The following is a 20128-nucleotide window of genomic DNA, read 5'->3' as shown; positions in this document are numbered from 1 at the left end:
GCCCGAGTTCACCTTTAAGTCACGTAGTTTGATCTCTGCTTCCTCCCACTCTGCAACGTGCTGGTCTTGTACCACACGGCAGTTTGCGAGTATCTGCAAAAAAGAAGACACCACAGTCCACATTAGCTTCTTTCAAAGCAAATGACAGTGCTTGACTTGAGCACCGAAACCAATGAGCAAAAAATTGCACAAGCTGAAGTGAGCAGGCCATTGACTCAGTCTTCACAAAGCTAGCGATTATTACACTAGCCTTTTTGCCAAGCAATTTTCATTTGCCTCCTCCTCTCAGGCAGCACGGCTGCATGCACATCATAGCTCTACAGTACATTCTGCCAACTATGATGTGACTCCCAAATTCACTCTTATAATAAAAGACAACAAAAAAGTATGCAAACACGTGTCCCTGATGACAGATTTATTTTGCACACAATAAAAGTTGCCACATGAACAGATGAACATGTGTGGCCTGGCCACGCTGTTATCAAGTTTTCGTAATAGAGAGGGGGTTGGACTTTTCGGTTGAAACAAAAAGAAACAAAAGTAAGCCGAATTCAGTTTTCGAAATTCGGTTTTAACCAAAAGAGGTCAGTATTCTTGGCATGCAAGTCAAGGCTGTTGAATGCAAGTTATATTCAGTCAAAGTTGAAAATTAACTATGCCAGTAAGCCAGGGGCATGACTCAAACATGGCACTGTTGGATATGCAGTGCAGTTGTGCGGTTCGAGGTATTGCGCCACTATCTTACGCACCTATGAAGGCCTGGAAGCGTCACCTCCTTGTCACCTTCCAACTAAGCACTGTTTGTTCACTATCACCACCGGCTTAAAGCACGTTGTTGGTTAAGTTGGTTAATCAATTGCATATAGGACATTGACATGAAACCACACACGGGCATCACGAAAAAGTACGCTCTGGCTACCAAGATGACTGAGTGGCAGTTCCATCGCTGCCATCAACATGCAGACCATGTGCTGCCCTGCCCTCACGCCTGCCCAGCGTGACAACCCAATGATAACATGTCAACCTAGTTCTTAGAAGTAAACTTCCACTGCTGTTTTTGTCGGCCGGCTACCTCATTTAACTTAAGTAACCCTTTTAGTAATGATATCAATTTGGTCTACAAGCACAGTTCCAAGTACTGCCATTTTCATATTAAGTACTGGTAAATAAATTGTTCAGGATATCAAGAACACCCAAACAGACTTGAAAAGACTTTCGACCACACAGAATTGCTACATTAAATGACGAAAAAATCTCAGCATTTTATTCATCGAAAAAAATCGAATCTTGTGTTCCGAAATAAAAACTGAAAAAATTTCGCCAAATTTTCAAGAAATAAAAACCAAATAGTTCGACCCCTAGTTATAAACTGCTAGATAATCTACAGGTTCACACTGCTGCTATACAAGATCAGAACAAAAAGCAAAGTTGAAGCTAATGTGCGACTGCTCCGGTGAAGCGGTGGTCCCGGGTTCGAACCCCGGACCAGGACAAATTTTTCTTTAACTGTGAAGTTTCTGAGAAAGGTGTATAGCTTTCCTTTGTAGCCCTTTGAAGCTCCCCAGTACCAGTACTCTCAGCACAAAAATCAATCGATGCAGATTGTGGACCACCAGAGCATGCGCCTGCAGAGAAACTTGCTTCACTACAAAGGAATGAATGCCAGTTTCAATGCAGCCTACTCTCAGCGCTTCATCAAGGCAGCGTTATATGCACTCATCACTTCTCTCCAGCCTGGCCGCAGTCAAGTCAGCGTCGACTGATATTTGGATTCAACTTCCTTTCAACCAGCACGGGCTACAAGCTGGATGGTAGAATTTTACAAAGCAATATATGTTAATCACAAAGTTCGTGCAGTGAAGATAGCGCGTTCCCGCAAGAAAACTTTTTCCTGGGTCCATTTTTTTTTTTTTTGCTGCGGTTGGTTGATTAGAATATTTTTACGGTCCCAATCACTTTCAGTTAACAAGGTTTTATAGAGCTCTTTAGAATGTTTTTGTGTTTTGGACCTAGGTCGGTTTCCTGTAAGCATTAAGCCACTGGGGAAATTTAATTCAAAATATTTATCACATCAATGTACTTTTTCAGCAGTCCATGAGAGTTCAAATGGACTATACTCCATTTCACACACAGTGATGTGATTGGCCAAGGTCACTAAGTAAGGGTGACATCGCACGGTATGATACGCGGCACAATTCCTCAGACTCCATCCGAACCTGAAGAGCAGTTTACACACAATGAATATTACAGCCAGGGGGTCCAAACACCGAGTGCCTCACAGCTTCGAAAGTCATTTTCAATGCTAGCACTCAATTTTATACCGACCTTTGTTTTCGTCCACACGCTCACCGAGGCTTTGAGAAGAATGAAGGTTACGTGGAGGAGTAATACGGTTTCTTGGATGCACTACTTATGCAGCCTCCGCAGCATTGACTGCTATGTATGAAATGGAGTATAGGAATGCCATGCTGGATGGGCTTTAGGGGTGTAGTTAAAAACCCCAGTTCCTCGTTTTGAGGGTCCCAGTGATGCGATTGGCTGTCAATTTGGAGCAGCTTTTGGAGCAGCCGAAAGTACCTTTTGGTGCAGAAAAGTGAGCGTAGATATATACCATAATTTCCAGTGCATACGTCGTGTTTTTATTTTTTCAATTTTTCATCAGTGCAGCTCTTACATAAAAAAAAATGATGCCATTGCGCACCACCCTTTGCTGTTCCTAGCAACTGTGCTTGAAAAAAGAAAATCAATGCGTAAAAAAGAAAAATCGAATTATTAGAAGCTTAGCACAGCGCGATCGGCAGTGGCCAGTGTATGCTGCTCAGCGGAGCGTATTATGCTAAAGCTTTTTAAAATTCTATGGCTAGAATCGCATAATCATGCAACAACCAGACAGAATGTAGCAGCGGCACGGAGTGCGCACTGCCACATTCCACGTTTAGTACAGTCCCTCTCGAATATCATTTTCAACATTGCATCCATATGGCTTCGCGCGCAGCATGCATTGTTCTTTGCCTCGCAAGGCAAAGAAGTTACAATGCAAAACTGCAGTTGCATGCCGCTGAATGGGAGAATGGAGAAAGGGAACCACACAGCAGGAAGGAAGTTCGATAGGGCAACGAAGTGAACCCCAAAATTGATGCCCACTGATAACTACTGCGTGCCACTTCTCCACTTTAGCCAAGCAAGGATGCGGAAGTCAAGACCAGCGCTATTTGCGAATGTTTCTGCCATGCGCATTTCCAGCATGCCCTCCACACCACAGGATGACCAGAGTAAATCTCTGCATGCTGCAGGCCTATTTCGCTTCTCTATTTTGATCATGCGGGTTGACAACGGGCCTGGCCAGCTGACATGCAGCATGCATACGTTCACGAAGGATAACACGCAGCGCCCGAGAATTTTGTTCTTAAGTAAATACAGGGTTTTGGCGCACACTGGGCACAGATTACTAGCATTTTGTCATAATGTATAAGCATGTACAGGCTTTGCCTATCGGTGCAGTTTGGTGCAATTGGCACAGCAATTACATCACTGGGGTACCGTAACTGGGGCATTTTCCTTTTATTTTTCGCTCAAGAGAGCTGTGCCGTCGCTGCAGCGGGGGCGAGCTCGGTGTTGTGTCTATCGCCTCACTAGAGACTCTGCAGGCCTGCGGAGAACCTGCGGGTGTGTTTGCAGGCCTCTCCCGAAGGGGAAAGCCTTGCGGGCTGCCATCTGAGAAGCCGGCAGGCCCTTTTTTAGATGCGACAGGGCAGCCTTAGGCTCACTGTGTGCGGCGTGGGCAGGCCGGTGTGGTGCCCCGCCCCAAAGCACCACATCGGCGAAGTTTGTTTTTGCTGTGAACAAGAATGTTCCTTGTGCGAATCGCTGTCATGCTTCTTTGAAAGATATGTTCTCTTTTGTCTTCATAGTTATGATTTCCTTTCCCTTCTTCCAAGATGGACAGCATATCGAGTAAGCAGGGTGGTCCCCCTCACAGTTTGCACAGTGCAGTTTTGCTTCACAGTTGTCAATAACACGGTCCTTTGCAGCATATTTTGTGCAGGTCTGATGGCCATGGCAAATCTGTGAGCCGTGACCATATCTTTGGCAGCTGAAGCATAGGCGTGGGTTGAGTATGTACAGACAGACCTGAATTTTTATGTAGACTGCTGCTATTGATTCAGGGAGTGTGCTGTCGGTGAAAGTCGCGACCAGGCGCTTTGTTGCTATTTCTTTGTTATATTTGCTATATTTTGGTTCTTGAAACCTACCAACATTTCTTCCTCTGTGAGGTGGATGAAGTCAGTTCCATAGATAACTACTCTGACTGTGTTTAACAATCGATGAACTGTGACAGAAATGGGAACATCTCCGAATGATAATGCTTGCGAGCTTCAAGTGCTCCATTTTCTCTTTCAGTTCTAGCAATACATCTCCACTGGGTATTTTTGTCACATGGTAGCCTAGGCCCAAGGCATCTATGAGGCATTTTTTAACAATGAAGGGTGATATTAGCCTGCCAGCTCATTGTTCAAGTTCGCTATGTACCACATAATATTTCAGGAAACTTTCTTTGGTTTGAAGAACTGGGCAGTCACCTCAGTCCGCCCTCTGAAAAGGAGGAGCAGCACCTAGTGGACATCACCTAGCACCTCCCACTCTAAACGTGTGTGTGCCCCGCAACATGACCATTATTGTTCCCTGTCCGCAACAGGTCGACTGCATGCCACGTTAGTCTGCACAGTTTCTTAGTGTGGTGAGCAGTGGTTAGGGGGTTAGTTACGAGCATCTCTGATTACTTTAAGTAATTGTAAAGTTTGTCCTGTGAAGGTAGCACACTCCTGAAATTCAATTTTTTGCCTCGGTCCCTTTTTGTTTTGCTGTGTTTCGGCTAATTCAGAGACTCGTTTATTTCAAGTATTTTTTGTGTTCCTAATGAGTGTGTTGTGTTGGGTTTAATGGCACATATGCAGCTAAGGCCATCATTCGCCAAGCTCAAGGTTTAGAATTGGTTTTCTGTAGAATTTTATAAAAATGTGAAAAGTTATCAGTGGTGTAGACGGCCTAAAACACTAGTTTTACTATCTAGTGATGCCAAAGGAAAGACATTTCAAAAGTGGACACTAGTAGAAGCTTTAATGAAAGTCAGGTAACCTCTAATGTGGAGGCTCCCAACCAATCTAATAAAGACCTCAGCCTTCTTCTCAGGAATGAGAAATTGTTTGAGGTGTATCGCTGTATGTAGAGCAGCACACGGTCAGAAAACTTTAAACCTCAAGTCTCAAACTTCGTCGGCAGTCGCCGCCCAGGTTTGAGACTCCCAGGTTGTTGTTCTTGAAGAATACCGGCTTCCCTTAAAAAGTTAAAAACATATGGTATACCAACAAGTTCATCTTCACATAAAATCAATGTTGGATGAAAAGGAATGTGGTCTTTGTAAAATGTGGTGTTGTGTTTAATGGCACATAGGCAACTAATGCCGTCATGTGCCAAGCCCAAGGTATGGGAAAAGATTTTTGCTGAATTTCATAGAAATGTGAAAAATTGTCCGTGGTGTAAAAGGCCTCAAACATTAGTACTACCTAGTGAACAGATGACAAAATTTTAGAAATAGCTACTGGTGAAAGCTTTGAAGAGAGTTGGGTAACCTCAGCAGCTACCCTTGGCTGGACAAGAATCTCAAGGCTCCCAACGAACCAAATAATGACCTCAGCCTTCTCCTCAGGGGCTGAGGTGTATTAAAATTCAAACAGACCAGTGGGAAAAAAATTTAGTTTCTCGAGAAATCCTGTTTCTCTAAAAAAGCTAAAAACGCCACGACATATCAACAATTACATTATCTCCTAAAAGCAGTGTAGGATGAATAGGAATGTATTCGTTCTAAAATTGAGTAAAGTACTTTTTTCTTAGTTCTTTTTCAGTTTCGCACAAGAGAATAAAATGTGGTTAACACTAACTTCATCTCCGCATTGTTTGCAAGCAGGTTTATCTTGTTTTGTCAGTAGGAAATTATGTGTGAGGTGTGCGTGTCCTATACAAAGATGGCAAATAACCACTTCCTTGAAATGTTCCTGGTGGGTACAGTACTTCCATTCAACCTAAAACTGGTTTCACAATGTGCAGCCTGTTATTTACTTCATTGTTCCATGCGGACTGCCATTTCTGTCTTATGTTACAATTAACTAAGGTAATGCAATCCTTAAATGGTATATTTACTTTCTTGATTTCCTTGTCACGAGCTTTAGCAGCGCAGAATTATGCTCTCTCACTGCCTTTAATTCCGATATGACTCAGTACCCAGCAGAGTTTCGTTTTGTCTTTGAGCTGTGGCTCTTACTGTGTTTTATATGATATCACCATGTGTAGGAGTGATCGCATTCCTTGAGTGGAGAGCAGTAAGTAAACTTAGGGAATCTGTGTAAATAGTACTGTTCTCATTTACTATTTGTTCAACGGCCACACAGACGGCATAACACCCGGCAGTGAAGATTGATGCACACTGTGGAAGCCTTACTATTTCATTCCAATTCCCTTGTACCACTGTGTTTCCAACGTAAGCATCTGTTTTTGAAGCATCTGTATAAAAAGCTGTGAAATTATGGTATTTTTCCTCGAGTGCAAGACACCCTTGAATTATATGTTGTTGTGGAGTTTGCTTTTTACGGAAACTGTGTAAGAGTGAAATCGCATATAGCAGGAATATTGTACCATGGCGGCAGTGGATAATGCCTGCGCAGTACCAGGTAATGTGTTTAGTACGCCACATATTGGCACATCTCTTCAAAGCGCAAGAGGAGTGGCCTGGTAGTTTGCAGTTTGTTGTTAAATAGTGTTCTAGATGGGCACTTTGTGATTGTTTGGTGACAGATGTGTTTAGGTAGTGAACAGATACTTAGAATATATGAACATGTTAGCAGCGTTCTTCTGTCTCTAAGTAATGGTTCGTTCATTTCCATATGCAGACTTTATGGGCAACGTCCTGTATGCACAACTAGAAAAACACAAACCTAAATTACATGTACCGGATCCAGTCATTTAAAATATGATGGTCTCGCTGACCCATAAAATATATATATATAATCTAAGGTAGAGCGTATTACAGAGCGATAAATTTGTAGAAGTTATGTCCTATAGAAAACCCCTGTGTTTTCGGGAAAGTACTTTATGTTCAAGGATTGGGAGGCTTTCTTTTTGAAAGCATTGTTGTAAGGTAGGAATGTCAGTTTTTTGTCAAAAGTAATGCCTAGAGATTTTACTTCATTTTTTATAGGTAGTTCAGCTTCGTTTATATGTAAGGTGGGGTTGGGCTGTAGGTCCTCGTTTTACAGAGTACAGAACAGTGTTTTTCTGTGTGTAGAACTGGAATCCATTTTTGTCCGCCCATGTCTGTAGTTTGTTTATTGCGAACTGTATTTGTCTCTCGCATGTTACTATGTTGGAGGACATGGAGGCTATTTTCAGATCGTCGACACAGACTGAGTACATAATGGATTTCAGGGTTATTTTGTTAATGGAATTCAACTTTACAGCAAAAAGAGTTGTGCTTAAAATACACCCCTGAAGAACCCCTGAAGTTCCTGGAAAGAGTTGATCTCAGGCGTACTTGAAATGAGCGGTTCGACAGGAAATCGTTTAGGCAGTTTAACATCCTGTTGTGGATGCCAAGTTCTGCAAGGTTGCGAAAAATCCCAAACCTCCACGTTGTGTTGTATGCCTTCTCCAGGTCAAAAAACACCACTAGGCAGTCTTGATTGCGTATAAAAGCTTCACGGACGGTATTTTCAAGGCGAACTAGATGAACAATTGTTGAGCGTGCTTTTTTAAAACCACATTGATGAATGTCAAGGAGTTCACGTGATTCAAGGACAAAAGTCCATCCTATTTCAGGACACTTTCTAAGGATTTGGCTAGGCAACTGCTAAGGGCTATCGGTCTATAACTGCTAGGGGTGGTTTATGTCTTTCCAGGTTTAAGAAAAGGTATTATAATTGCTTTCTTCCAAACGTCAGGTATTCTCCCTTGTATCAGTATTTTGTTCAAAAATTTCAAAAGTGCTTCTACAGCAGACTACGAAAGATAAGCCATCATTGAATAGTGTATTTCATCAGGCGCCGGAGCAGTCTGTTTTCCAGCAGAAAGTACTCTGTTAATTTCTGGGATTGTGATGAGACTGTTGTATTGTTCATTTGTGCTGCCGCTGATTGGAAGCTTTTGTTTCTCGGCTATGTTTTTGTATTTTAAAAAAGTTTGCATGTAATGAGAGGGACTTGAAACTGTAGCGAAGTGCTCCCCTAATATGTCTGCCTGGTCCCTTATACTTGTTTGTGCACCAGGTGTTGTCAAAAGAGGAACTGTGAACGGTGAGAAGCTTCCATTTATTTTTGAACCTGCTCCCACATTTTTTTTAAGAGATCTGGCTCTTTATAGATGAGATGTAACTTCCATGATGCTTTCTCGGCACTACAACGGACGTTCCGAGCTTTAGCTCTAGCTTTTTTTAAATTTACGAGGTTTTCCTGTGTCGGGTACTTTCGAATACCCCATGCCTTGTTTTGTTGTTGTTTTTTTTTTGCTTTCTTGCACTCTTCTGTGCACATTATGTAGTGTTGTTGCAGAACTCCAGAGCACTTAGGAATAGCTAAGTGTGCGACAGCTTATAATACAATTTATGAATTTTTCATTTATCTCATCGATGTTAAGATTATCTAAACAATTTTTTCTGAAGTAGCTTCTGCTGCAAAAAGTTTCCAGTCTGCTAAATGAAGCTTCCACCGTCGCAGTTTTGTTGGGGTGACCTGTGGTACAGATGTTAAACTGATTAGTACAGGGAGGTGATCACTGCTATAAGGGTTGTCAATGACATCCCATTTATAAAATCGCTAAATATGCCCGGTGAACAAGACACATCTAAACAGCTCATTTTCCCTGAGGTTAGGGAACAATATTTGGGTTTCCCAGAGTTCAACAAACAAATACTACTGTTTAGAATAAAATCCTCTATAATTTGACTTCTGGTATCAGTTTTCTCACTTCCCCAGAAAGACGAATGTGCGTTAAAATTGCGATCTACCAGATAAGGCTCTGGTAGTTGCTCTAAACGGTTCTCTGGTTTGGTTTAGGGGGCTTTAACATCCCAAAGCGACTCAGGCTACGAGAGACGCCGTAGTGAAGGGCTCCGGAAATTTCGACCACCTGGGGTTCTTTGACGTGCACTGACATTGCACAGTACACAGGCCTCTAGAATTTTGCCTCCATCGAAATTCGACCGCCGCGGCCGGGATCGAACCCGCATCTTTTGGGCCAGCAGCCGAGCGCCGTAACCACTCCGCCACCGCGGCGGCTAAAAGGTTCTCTCATTCATAGTTACTTTTTGGTGTGGCTCGAGGTATACGGAACACAATGTAAGTTTTATATGTAAGCAGAATATGGCGTAACAAAGGTTTGTCAGCCACACAAGGTTAACCCTAACCACCAGGAAGAGAAAAAAAACCAAGAAGCGAGGAAAAGACTAGGAGAGCTGTAAGAAAGGAATAGGCAAGTAAAAGACAGAGGGGAGGATAGAAAAAGGCGACTGCCGATTTCCCACAGTCAGGTCAGGCAGGAGGTGCCGTCTACAGGAAGATAGGGCCAAAGTGATGTGGTGCCTCCGCCAAGGGGCCTTAAAGGCACAAATGCTCGAAATTGGCTCGACCACCAGGATCCCCGTTTCCCCGGCCAAGGCTGGGCCACGCACGGCTAAACGCGGGTCCTCGGGTCCGTGGTGACGCAGTGCTCCCAATCATCCCCCCGCAGGAATGTCCCTGCGGATGCTCAGGAACCCGTGGTGTCGCAACTCACCAACATCTGCACTCTGCAGACACCCCTGCGGGGTTGTGTTCCTAATGACTTTACCTCGGACGTGTTTAGTGGGCTACACGAAGGCATCAAGAAAGAGCAGTAGAACACGATACTTGTTTGCAGTGAAAACAAGCAGTAATTAGGAGCACACTGCCTGCAGGATGATGAGGCAGTGCGGACAACCAATGGATGGCAGTAAGATTTTCAAAGAAGTTGTGTTGAGAAATGCATCCTGATGGACCTACCTGGGACATCAAGTAAGCTTCCAACCCCTTTAGTGAAAACCTTCAGGTACAACGACAAGTCCCTTGATCGCTGTAAATGCTAGCAGGGTATCTCCTTCAAACATGCACACAAGCTAGCACAGAAGCTAGCACAGGTGCCACCAATGTCACTTAGATGAGTGCCCAAACAACAGCAGACAGCACTGACCAAAGCTGCTGCTGATGATTCCTGCAAAGCTGCCAGATTGAATTATCTAAAGGGTCCACTGAATGGTAGTGCCAGTCTCACTGAACACTGCAACAAGTGTGGCCACTACTCTGAGCCTAGGAATGCTAGCATCATTTGCCAAAGAAAAACTAAACTTGAGACAAATTTTTTGAAGCTGCAGTCAACAGTGGGCACAACTCTCACATAAGAGCAGCCTTGGTGACACTTGATGGCCAATTGCAACAAAATTTTGCTTTCGCTGAATGCCTCTAAATATGTTGGATACGTCATATTGCCGTACAAAGTTCTACGCTTGCAGCTTACCAAGTTCTCTGTTCCACAGCATACCAACAAACATGCAACAAACAGCATAATGCAAACATGCCAAGTGACTTCCACTGGTATTAGTAAGCATTGTGCACCCATTAAAAAAATGATCAATTCAATTAGCATGTTGATAAGGCGTCATGCAAGAACATTTCAAATATTTTCACATTCATAAGCGGATACACCTACCTTCCGAACAGCCTCCAGCTGTGCAAGACCGGCACAATATTCCCGCTCCGACTTCATGCTCTCTTCTTGCCAAGTTTTTGATGTTTTCTCCAGTTCATTCACTTTCTTCTCTATTTCATCACTTGCTGCAAACGAAACAAGCACAAAGGACTCTCTGTACTAAACCAAAGCAGCGGTTCCCAGTTTCTTAAAACTGCATTCACTGGTACTTCAAGAAGCCAAGCACACACAGTGCACATGCTTGTGAATATTAAGTACCTCATGGTTCCCATTCAGCTGCTGCCAGAGAGCCATGACAACTCCCAAAACACTAATTCCATGAATCAATGATGCAGTTTATCACCAAGGCACAAAACATATAGCAGTGAGGCAAGGAATTTTTACAAACATGCTCAAAATGAAGCTAAAATTCCCAGTTATGATCACCTAATCACCGATAATGCATGCTCACTGTGGGCAACCTCCCCCCCCCCCCCTTACAAGATCAACAAATTCCTACTTTACAATACAAACACATCTCTCTCAGTGTAAGGAGCCTTTAGCTCAAGGTGGCAGTTTATCTACAACATGACAGCGATTTCTGGCCATGGCTTGAGGCCTTCAAACAGTTTCCTAGCCACTACAAACTTGTTCCATGAATGGCTCCCTCTGCTATCCCTGGAACCATTGCACCTAGACTCATTTTCTAGCATTTACAAAATTTACGAATCACTGCATGCAAAGAAACACGTACCTTTATCCAAAGCATCCATGCTCTCGTTTATTTCACTGCAAAAAAGGCACACGGTGTCAGAAATTCATCTCACTTAAATGTTCCACTCAAGGTCTACTCACTGTGCTTGTATAACAGCCCTTTTAAAGGCAATGTATTTCTGTAACAGAAAGAGAGAAGTATAACCACATGAGTACCTCTTCTTTATAGCTACAATATGCCAAGCCACCTAACACAGATTCCATGTTAATCCGACACAGTCCTTGTCTGTTGGAACCAAGAAATCACATCTGTACAGTTGCAGATAACAACAACAAAGTGGGCAAAAACCTCAGAGCCAACCTGCTTCACTGCATCTTGTACCACCCTGCCTGCATGCCATCTGTCATGGCACGGTGTTGTTTTGATCGCAACACGAAGTCAGTGCATTAACTTTACCAAAGTCATGTTATGCGCATAGGAAAAGTAGCTTGGCTGTTGATAAAGGAAGACAATAAACTACCGCCACATCTCATGCAGTGCATGGGACAGGCAAGATCTATGTTTGAGGCACAGCCTCAGAGGTCAGGCATAAAGGCCGGGTTTGCTGAAACTACCTGGGCCCTGCCACGTCATGCAATCTCTGAGGCCACGTATGAGGATTATGAACACCGTCACACGAATAGGCCACATCGTGGCACTGAACCCTCCATCTCGCGTATACCGAACACGGCAACATGATATGCGGCGTGTATGGTCCCTGTTCTTAGAATAGTCAAGGAAGAAAAATACAGCAGGCATTATTCGAACTTCGCGCCAATTCTTCCAAAAGTATTCTAAAACTTGTGAAGACATATTCGATTCATTCTGAATAATTTTGAACATACAGTATTTGATTTGTTCGATTAATCGAATAGGGGAATATTTGATTTAGTATTCGAAACTTCCAAATATTAGCACACCCCTAGCATGTATGAGGCTATCGCATCCTACCCTTATAGGCAGAGCTGAAGTGTCCACTCTAGTTTTTTTTTTTTTCTATAAAAAAGAACTTGATTCTCTCGCTCTTTCTGGATGTGTTCACATTTGTCCAGCAGAAAATGATGAATTTCCTGGCGAAAAAATCGAATTGAGAAGCCTTGCCATAAGTCAATTCAGAACTAGTAACGTACTTACTGAAAAGGATGGGTTAACGGCGGTGAGCACAGCCTCAAGGATCAGTGCTTGAAACTGTGTCAACGCATGTATTTTACTTGAGAAACCAGCCGGTGCAGGCAACACCTGTATGTAGTTTCTTGGGTCTTTTCTAGCTTATAAAAGGTCCATTTTGTATCCTTGTGATGAGAACACAGTTTCCTACCGATGAAGGCCAGCTTCTATTTGTCCTCAGATTCCCTTTAAGAATGCTCACTGGAGATGTTCCATGCCATCCATTTGATAACTATCGCAGTGAAAGCAAATTCAAAGATAAAATGGGAAGGCAATCAATGTAGCCCTTATAGTAGCCATTTAGCCATTGTTTATTCGTCTGAAACCTGCTTTGTGGCAGGTTGCCCACTGGTGTGTGTGTGTTGCCCACTGCCACTCTGCCCACCACTTTGTGAGCAAACAGCAACCTGTCCGCCCTGGTACGTGGCAATTAAATTAACGACTGGTCAGGAGAGGTTGCTTGGGAAGCGCTCAAAAGCCCCACCAGTGACAGCACCTGCCATCGCAGCTCAAAAAGTTGCATTCTGAGATTTTGCGATCATCTGAGAGAGAGATAGTTATATCGAGTTTAATGGCGGAAAAGCAGCTAACACTATGCTGCACCAACCCAGGGTTATACCACTGACACACGGCATTAATCGAAGGCCTTTCCAGCAAAGGCGCCTTTTTCATCAAAGGAGCAAAAGCTCAAAGGAGCAGCAACGCAGCTACACGGTGCAGCCCAAAGGCGAAACAACAGCTGCTTAGCACCTGCTGCTGTAGATGAGGTGGCTGAAGTGAGTGTTTTAAAATTAAAGTGCGAAATTCTGTTCATTCGTCGAGCTCATACAATCTTTTATTCCTATTGCTCCCTTAAAAGAACTGCCAGCTACTCTCATCAGCAGCAGCAGGTTTTGTGTATTGCCTTGGCCACCAGGGGCACTTGGTGTTGCTGCAAAACTTCTACTGTCTTGAAATGTGGGCATAAAATATAAACACCCGTACAATCAGTCATTGAATATGCTTTTTTAAATCCACATTGGTGCATGCCTAAAAGTCGCCAGGATTTATGTACGAAGGTCAGACTAACATTGACACTTTCAAAAGGTTTTGCAATACAGCTGTTGAGGGCTATCCGCCTGCAACTGCTAGGACTTGGTGGTTTTAAGTGTTTTAGAAAAGGTACTATAACTGCTTTTTTCCACTCCCTGGGTATTTTCCCAGCTTTCCCAAAGTTCAAAGTTGCTTTGTGCTTTCCAAATACTTTGCGAAAGCATAAGGCCCCTTTTTGCACTGATTTGTGAAAATACTGTGAGGTATATAGAAATCTATGAGGTACCTAGTTTTATTATGCGACACAATACTTTGGTAAAAGTGGATTCGCACAACGAACCATGCGGTGGCTTTGACTTACAGACCAGGCATCACATGATGTCCCACTTCTACTCGGTGAGCTCTACACCTGGCTCGAAAACTGAGGACTGTGCATATGCCTATTCTGTTTACTGCCTCCTGCTCGAGCCACCTTTCAGTTCGAGAAAAGCAGATTAGGCATGCGCACTATCTTTTGCCATGCCATGTTCACCAACATAGCAAGCCAGATGCAAACCTCATGTACGGAAAGTGGGATGTCACACGATGTCTGGTCAGTGGGCCAATGGTCAGTTGTCTGACTTTCCCTTAACAAGGTTATTTTGAGGCTTCTGCCAAGAGCATGAAGAAGATGATGAAGTAAAGCGACACTGAAGGCAATACTAAAGGCAGATTTCCTTTCCATGGCTCGCTGTGTTGTCCTTAACTTAAAGGGGGCCCGAAACACATTTTCAGTGCATTGTTTTGCCTGTTGGTTGCATAGAATGAGTTATAGTGATGCTATTAGCATCGGTCATACCGCGTATACTGTGGTTTTTAATATTTTAATTAGCTCACAAAAACAAATTCATGGTGCTGACGGTGTCACCATACAGTGGCTGTTTTTAGCAGCGGATATGACATCACTTTGCACGAGCTTGATGATTGGACAAAGAGTAAATATACTGCGAATTGGGTTAATAACTAGAGATACGTTTTGTCAAGTTTTTGTGTTTTATATTACATTAATAAGAACAGCTTGTTTGCCCTAGATAAAAGCACTGTAAATCAAGTAAAACAAAAACGCACCACCAGAGGCACTGGCTATTTTTTGCATCGAAGGACTTTGCGCCTCTCTGTAAACATCCTACGACCTAGCACTAAACACTTATGGCTACTCTCTATATATCTGAGAGCGGCTTTGCGGAATCGATCCGATCGAGCCATTGCACTCTATAAGCGTTCGTTTCGGTCCCAAGGAAGGATGCGTTCGTTTCACATTTAGCAGGCAGTGCGCATCGTCAGTTTCTGGAGAATCACTGAGCGGTGGCGCCAGATGGCGCCACATTCTCGTCAACAGCGTGCGCTCCTTGCTCGCCGTGGCCAACCAGCGCGCTAGGAGCGACTATAGAGCGACGGGCGATGGTTGGCGGTAAAGAGTAGCGGTATGCGCTATGCTAAATGTGTCTGATATATTGTGCAGGCTGTCACACCGTCGCAGTATCTAGCGCTCGAGTTCGGATCCATAAGTAAGGGAACATCACTTATCAGTGTTCCCTTCTGCGCCGTCGACGTGACGGTGAAGCATCGCTGGGTCAGCTGGGCGTTCACATGGTTGTTGTAACCATGCAAACGGCGCTGCCAGCCTTGGCATGAACGAGTTACAGAGAACAGGCAACCATGGAGTGAAAACTTCCGCCATGTGCTAAGATGGGCTGTTTTGATTGGTCACCCTTGGTGTCGTCATTACAAGAATGAAATGGGAATGGGAAGTTGAGGGCAGCATTTTGTTTGCTTGTATTTTGAAATTTCTTCATTGAATAACTCCCGTTCCTATGCATCGATTCTCGTAATTCTTTTTGAGTCAGCATCTGTGTGACATAAATAATCCATCTGAAGCGTAACAGGCATCCGTTCAAACGTTGTTTCGCAGCCCCTTTAAGCTGAACCCTTTTCGTTAGCTTCCACGTTTCTGCCCCATAGCTGAGTACTGGTAAGATACAGCTGTTATACACTTTTCTCTTGAAAGATACTGGTAAACTGCCATTCATGATCCGAGAGAACCAGCCAAATGAGCTCCATCTCATTTTAATTTTCCTAGCTATTTCTCTCTCGTGATCTGGATCGGCGGTCACTACCTGCCATAAGTAGACGTTTTCCCTAACCACTTCCACCACCTCGCTAGAAATTGTGAACTGCTGTTCCCTTCCTAGACTGTTGAACATTACTTTAGTTTTCTCCCTATTAATTTTTAGACCCACTGTTCTACTCTGCCTGTCTTGCTCAATGACTGACTTAGCAAGGCAATGTCATCAGCAAATAGCACACTAAGGCATTCTCCATTAACTTTTATCCCCAACTGTTCCCAATCCAGGCCTCTGAATACCTCCTGTAAACAGGGGTGAATGGCATTGGCAAGATCGTGTCTCCCTGCCTGACACCACTCCTTATTGGAATTTTGTTGTTATTCCAGTAGAGATCACGTGCGCACAATGTAGTCGCCGTATGTCACCCCAAGGAGAATGTCACATTACTGAAAGCGGCTCAATTTAGCATCTATTAAACGAGTCAACTCTATACTGACGCTCCAAATTAACAGGGTCTATTGTTCAAACAAATCAGAAGCTAAGCTGTTGACGATGCTGTTATAGCTAGCAAGCACAAATGAGGCCCATGGAATTGATCTATATCAGCTGGTGTGTATCAGAAACCTTTCTCGCAGTCTTATATTGACTTTATGGGACATGCGACAGTTCGGCGCAAAAGCCCTTTAAATCTAGCAAGACCCAAATTTAGCACTATTTGAACCTCTTCAAAACACTTTTTTTCTCATGTACATTCGCCGCAAAATGAGAAATGGTTGGGTTGTGTTGTGTTTTATGGCACATAGGCAAACTGAGGCCATCATGCGCCAAGAACAAGGTATCGGAAAAGTCTTTTGTTGAATATTATAGAAATGCAAGAATCATCCTTACTCTAGCGGCCCTCAAACATTAATATTACCCAGTGAACACATACACAAATTTTATAAATGGCCACAAGTAAAAGCTTTAAAGAGGGCCGGGTAACCTTAGTAGCCTTCCTTGGCTGCGGAAGGACATCGAGGCTCCCAACCAATCAAAATAAAAGCCTCAGCTTTCTTCTCAGGCCTGAGAAATTGGCTGAGGTGTACTAAAATTCAAACAAACCAGTGGGTAAAAATTTAGAGTCTCTTGAGAAATCCCGTTTCATTAAGAAAGCTAAAAACACGATACATTAACAATTGCATCATCTCCTAAAAGCAGTGCGGGATGAAAAGGAATGCATTTATCATAAAATTCAGTAAAATACGTTTTTCTTAGTTCTTCCAGTTCGACAAAGAGAATAAAATGTGGTTAACCGTGAGTTCATCTCCACATTCTTGGCAAACAGGTTTGTCTTGTTTTGTTAGTAGGAAGTTGTGTGTAAGGTGCGTGTGGCCTATTCGGAGACTGCATAAGATCACTTCCTTGAGACGTTCTTGGTGCACACATGACTTAACTTCACCTAAAACTGGTTTTACCAAGTGTAGTTTATTTTTGACCTCATTGTTCCAAGCTGAATGCCATTTTTTTCTTTGTTTCCTTGCTACTAACTTATATTGAGTGATGGACCCAGCCATTAGGTGGCTGCAGCTGTGCACAGTGAGCAGTACTCAGCTTCTTTGCATTGGGCATGGTTCATGGTTGCTGGAATATTATTTTCTGCGGCCTTGGCACTATCATTAAAAACCACTAATTTGTAGCAGCATGTAACAGGTTCAATGCAATGGTGCAGGTGTGCACAATCAGCGCAGCATTACCATCACTGAAAAGTGTCTCCTATAGCTATGTGTTCAGTTCCTGTAGCAGTGTCTGACTACTGTTCCTTGAATGTAATACATGATTGTTTGCTTGCTCTGATTTCCCCAAAAGTGTGTACATATGCAAATAGATTTAGAATAGCTCAACCAAAATATGATTTATAAAGAGTTTTGCAGTTTAATTGCACTCTTTGCTACTAGCCGTTAGCCAAAAAAAATATTGATAAATTTTTGAAACCATTTATAGGACTGCATCGCCCAAGATACATTTTGATGTGAAGCTGTTTTTACACTTTCCTCGGTGTAAATACATTCGTAAATAAAATCTAGGAACAGAACATACAAAATACGTTGGCTGTTAATTTAGGAAAGCAAATAATAAAACTTTAGGCACAATGTAAAAGCTAGTAAAAATAACATCCCTGCCCCACACAGTTCTAATCCACTTGAATAAATTGATACATAGCTCATTTCGATTGCCCAAGGCAAACCAGAGAAAAAGCCTGTAAGGCAGAGACTGTATTTGTAAAATTACGAATAGCGATAAAGAGACCTGGTAAGTGCACTTATTGAGTTACAGTGAATAGTGTCACGGGAAAGTGACTGTAGCATTGGCTGAGCTGTTCTGATGGCATATTGGAAGGTATAAAACAAAAGGGCCTGAAAGAAGCTATCAAATGAGAGCAAAATGGTGGCAGCTGAAGAGCAGTTTCAGAATTGCTATCGTGTGAAGTGGAATGTCATTTCAAACCTCACGTTTCGTTTTTCAGCCGCACGCTTCTCAAAAATATTTATTTTCTTGCACTTTGGGATAATTTTCCGCACGGATATTTTGCAGAGATATAGTTTAAAGTATAATTAGTATGAAAAACTATTTTTCTAAAAATCAGCTTTATTGTGATTTTTTTGCAGTGTCAAGACCCGCATCCCCCGTTAAAGATGCGCTAATGAGGATTCTGAGATCATCTTTTTACTGCAGGAACTGGATTTACCCACTCCGATCATACTCAGAAACTTCGAATTATTTTCCTGTGCGGCTGATTTCCCTATTAAATCGAATGAAACGTCCCAGCTTACGCCTTTTTAACATTTTTAACTCTCATACGAAAGTAGGAAGAGTCAACCAACGCGTGGAGTGCCTCTCAGCCAGTCCCGTGGCAGCTCGCCACTCTGCCATTGGCGGAGTGATATGTAAAGCAAAGAGTCTACGCATATTGTTATTTCCGTGGGCCCAACTTGCAGCTATGTTGTCCTTTTATTCACAAAAACCTAAAAAACAAAATGAAAGCGAAATCGACTGGCTGGAAGGCACTCCATGCGTTGGTCGACTCCTCCTGCTTTCGTAGGTGAGTTACAAAAAAAGGCGGGAGCCGGGCCATTTATTTCGATTTAATAAGGAGATCGTTCTCAGTGGAAAATAATTCGAAGTTTCTAAGAACGCTCGAAGTGAGTAGATAGAGTTCCCGCATAAAAAGACTAGCTCAGAACCCTCTTTAACGCATCTTTAAGGGGGAATGCAGCTTGCAAATCATGACAATCTCGAAACAAAAATTTTGAATTTTACAAAACAACAACAGACTTCATATATAAAGGGCTTTCTAATTATATCCCGAAAAATTTTCCTCGAAAAAACAGCCAAGATGTAACTTTAAAAAATATTTCTGTGACCGCAGGTAGCAAACAACTGACTGAGATCTCCAAGATAATCCTAGTTTTCTCAAGTGTTCTTGACCTGACTGCCCTACTTGCAGGAAACATTGCAGGTCAATGGCTTCACGGATTTTCATGCAGTTTGTTGCATTGTGTTCCCTGACAAATTCTTTATGCAGTGATGTTCCTTTATTTTCGAATTACTTTTGAACAACGATAATGAGTGCATTATGCAAGTGCAGATATAACATTCTGTGCAGAAAAATATCGGGCTGCGAAAAATATTTCCAGAATGTCACTGCATCGACCATTCCTTTGTGTAAAACCTCCCTGTATGCGAGTGCCATGTGACAGCTGAGCTGCAAAAAGGTTGAAGGTAAGCACAAGCTTACAAAGCATGCAACACCTAAGCCCACTGTCTACTACTAGGCTGTTTGTTCCTTCTTAATGATGTCACCCCATATTAGCACATTTCACATAGCCTGGCAGCATGAGTAGGCAAACAGTTTCGATTGTATTCCAGGAAATAAAATCTAAAGATGGGCCAAGGGTGTCTGACCACGAGATAACCCAAAGATCATGGATCCTTCATTTGTTACTTGCTGACAAAAACACTTTTTTTCTGTTTAAAGGGCTATTATCCAATACTCATAATTTGTAGCTTGAGCATGGCCCTAAAGTCATAGCTACAAAATAAGATCAGACCTGGAAAGCATGCACAGCATTGATAGCTCCCCTATCTACAGATGAAGTGTTTAAGTCTGGAAGTACCAAATGAACACTCCATGGTCTTTGGCTTATCTCATGATTAGGCATGTTTGGCCTATCTTCGGCCTCGATTGGCTGTTACACATTGATCTTCACATCATAAAATATCAACAATATTAGCCTACTCACGCCGCCAGTTCATCTGGAATGCACTAATATGGGGTGGCATCCTT

General features: G+C 42.8%; 1 protein-coding gene across 6 annotated transcripts in view; it reads right to left on the bottom strand.

Annotated features, from left to right (window-relative positions):
* The window catches only part of LOC144112617 (uncharacterized), a 145449-nt gene that overhangs the window by 123510 nt on the left and 1811 nt on the right, over window positions 1–20128 (bottom strand). For all 6 annotated transcript variants that reach the window (XR_013310342.1, XR_013310349.1, XM_077645422.1 and 3 more), the window contains exons 2-5: window positions 11602–11639; window positions 11501–11535; window positions 10768–10892; window positions 13–93 (exon numbers count right to left, since the gene is read on the bottom strand). Coding sequence is in view for 4 of the 6 variants with exons in the window: in XM_077645422.1 (XP_077501548.1) it covers window positions 13–93; window positions 10768–10892; window positions 11501–11535; window positions 11602–11639 (279 nt within the window). In the remaining 2 variants the exon portion in view is untranslated. The remainder of the gene's footprint in view (window positions 1–12; window positions 94–10767; window positions 10893–11500; window positions 11536–11601; window positions 11640–20128) is intronic.

The sequence above is a fragment of the Amblyomma americanum genome, chromosome 1 (genome assembly GCF_052857255.1).
Source record: "Amblyomma americanum isolate KBUSLIRL-KWMA chromosome 1, ASM5285725v1, whole genome shotgun sequence".
In the NCBI taxonomy this organism is placed as follows: domain Eukaryota; kingdom Metazoa; phylum Arthropoda; class Arachnida; order Ixodida; family Ixodidae; genus Amblyomma; species Amblyomma americanum.
The sequence above is the reverse complement of the archived record's forward strand: the minus strand, read 5'-3'. Positions and strand labels throughout refer to the sequence as shown.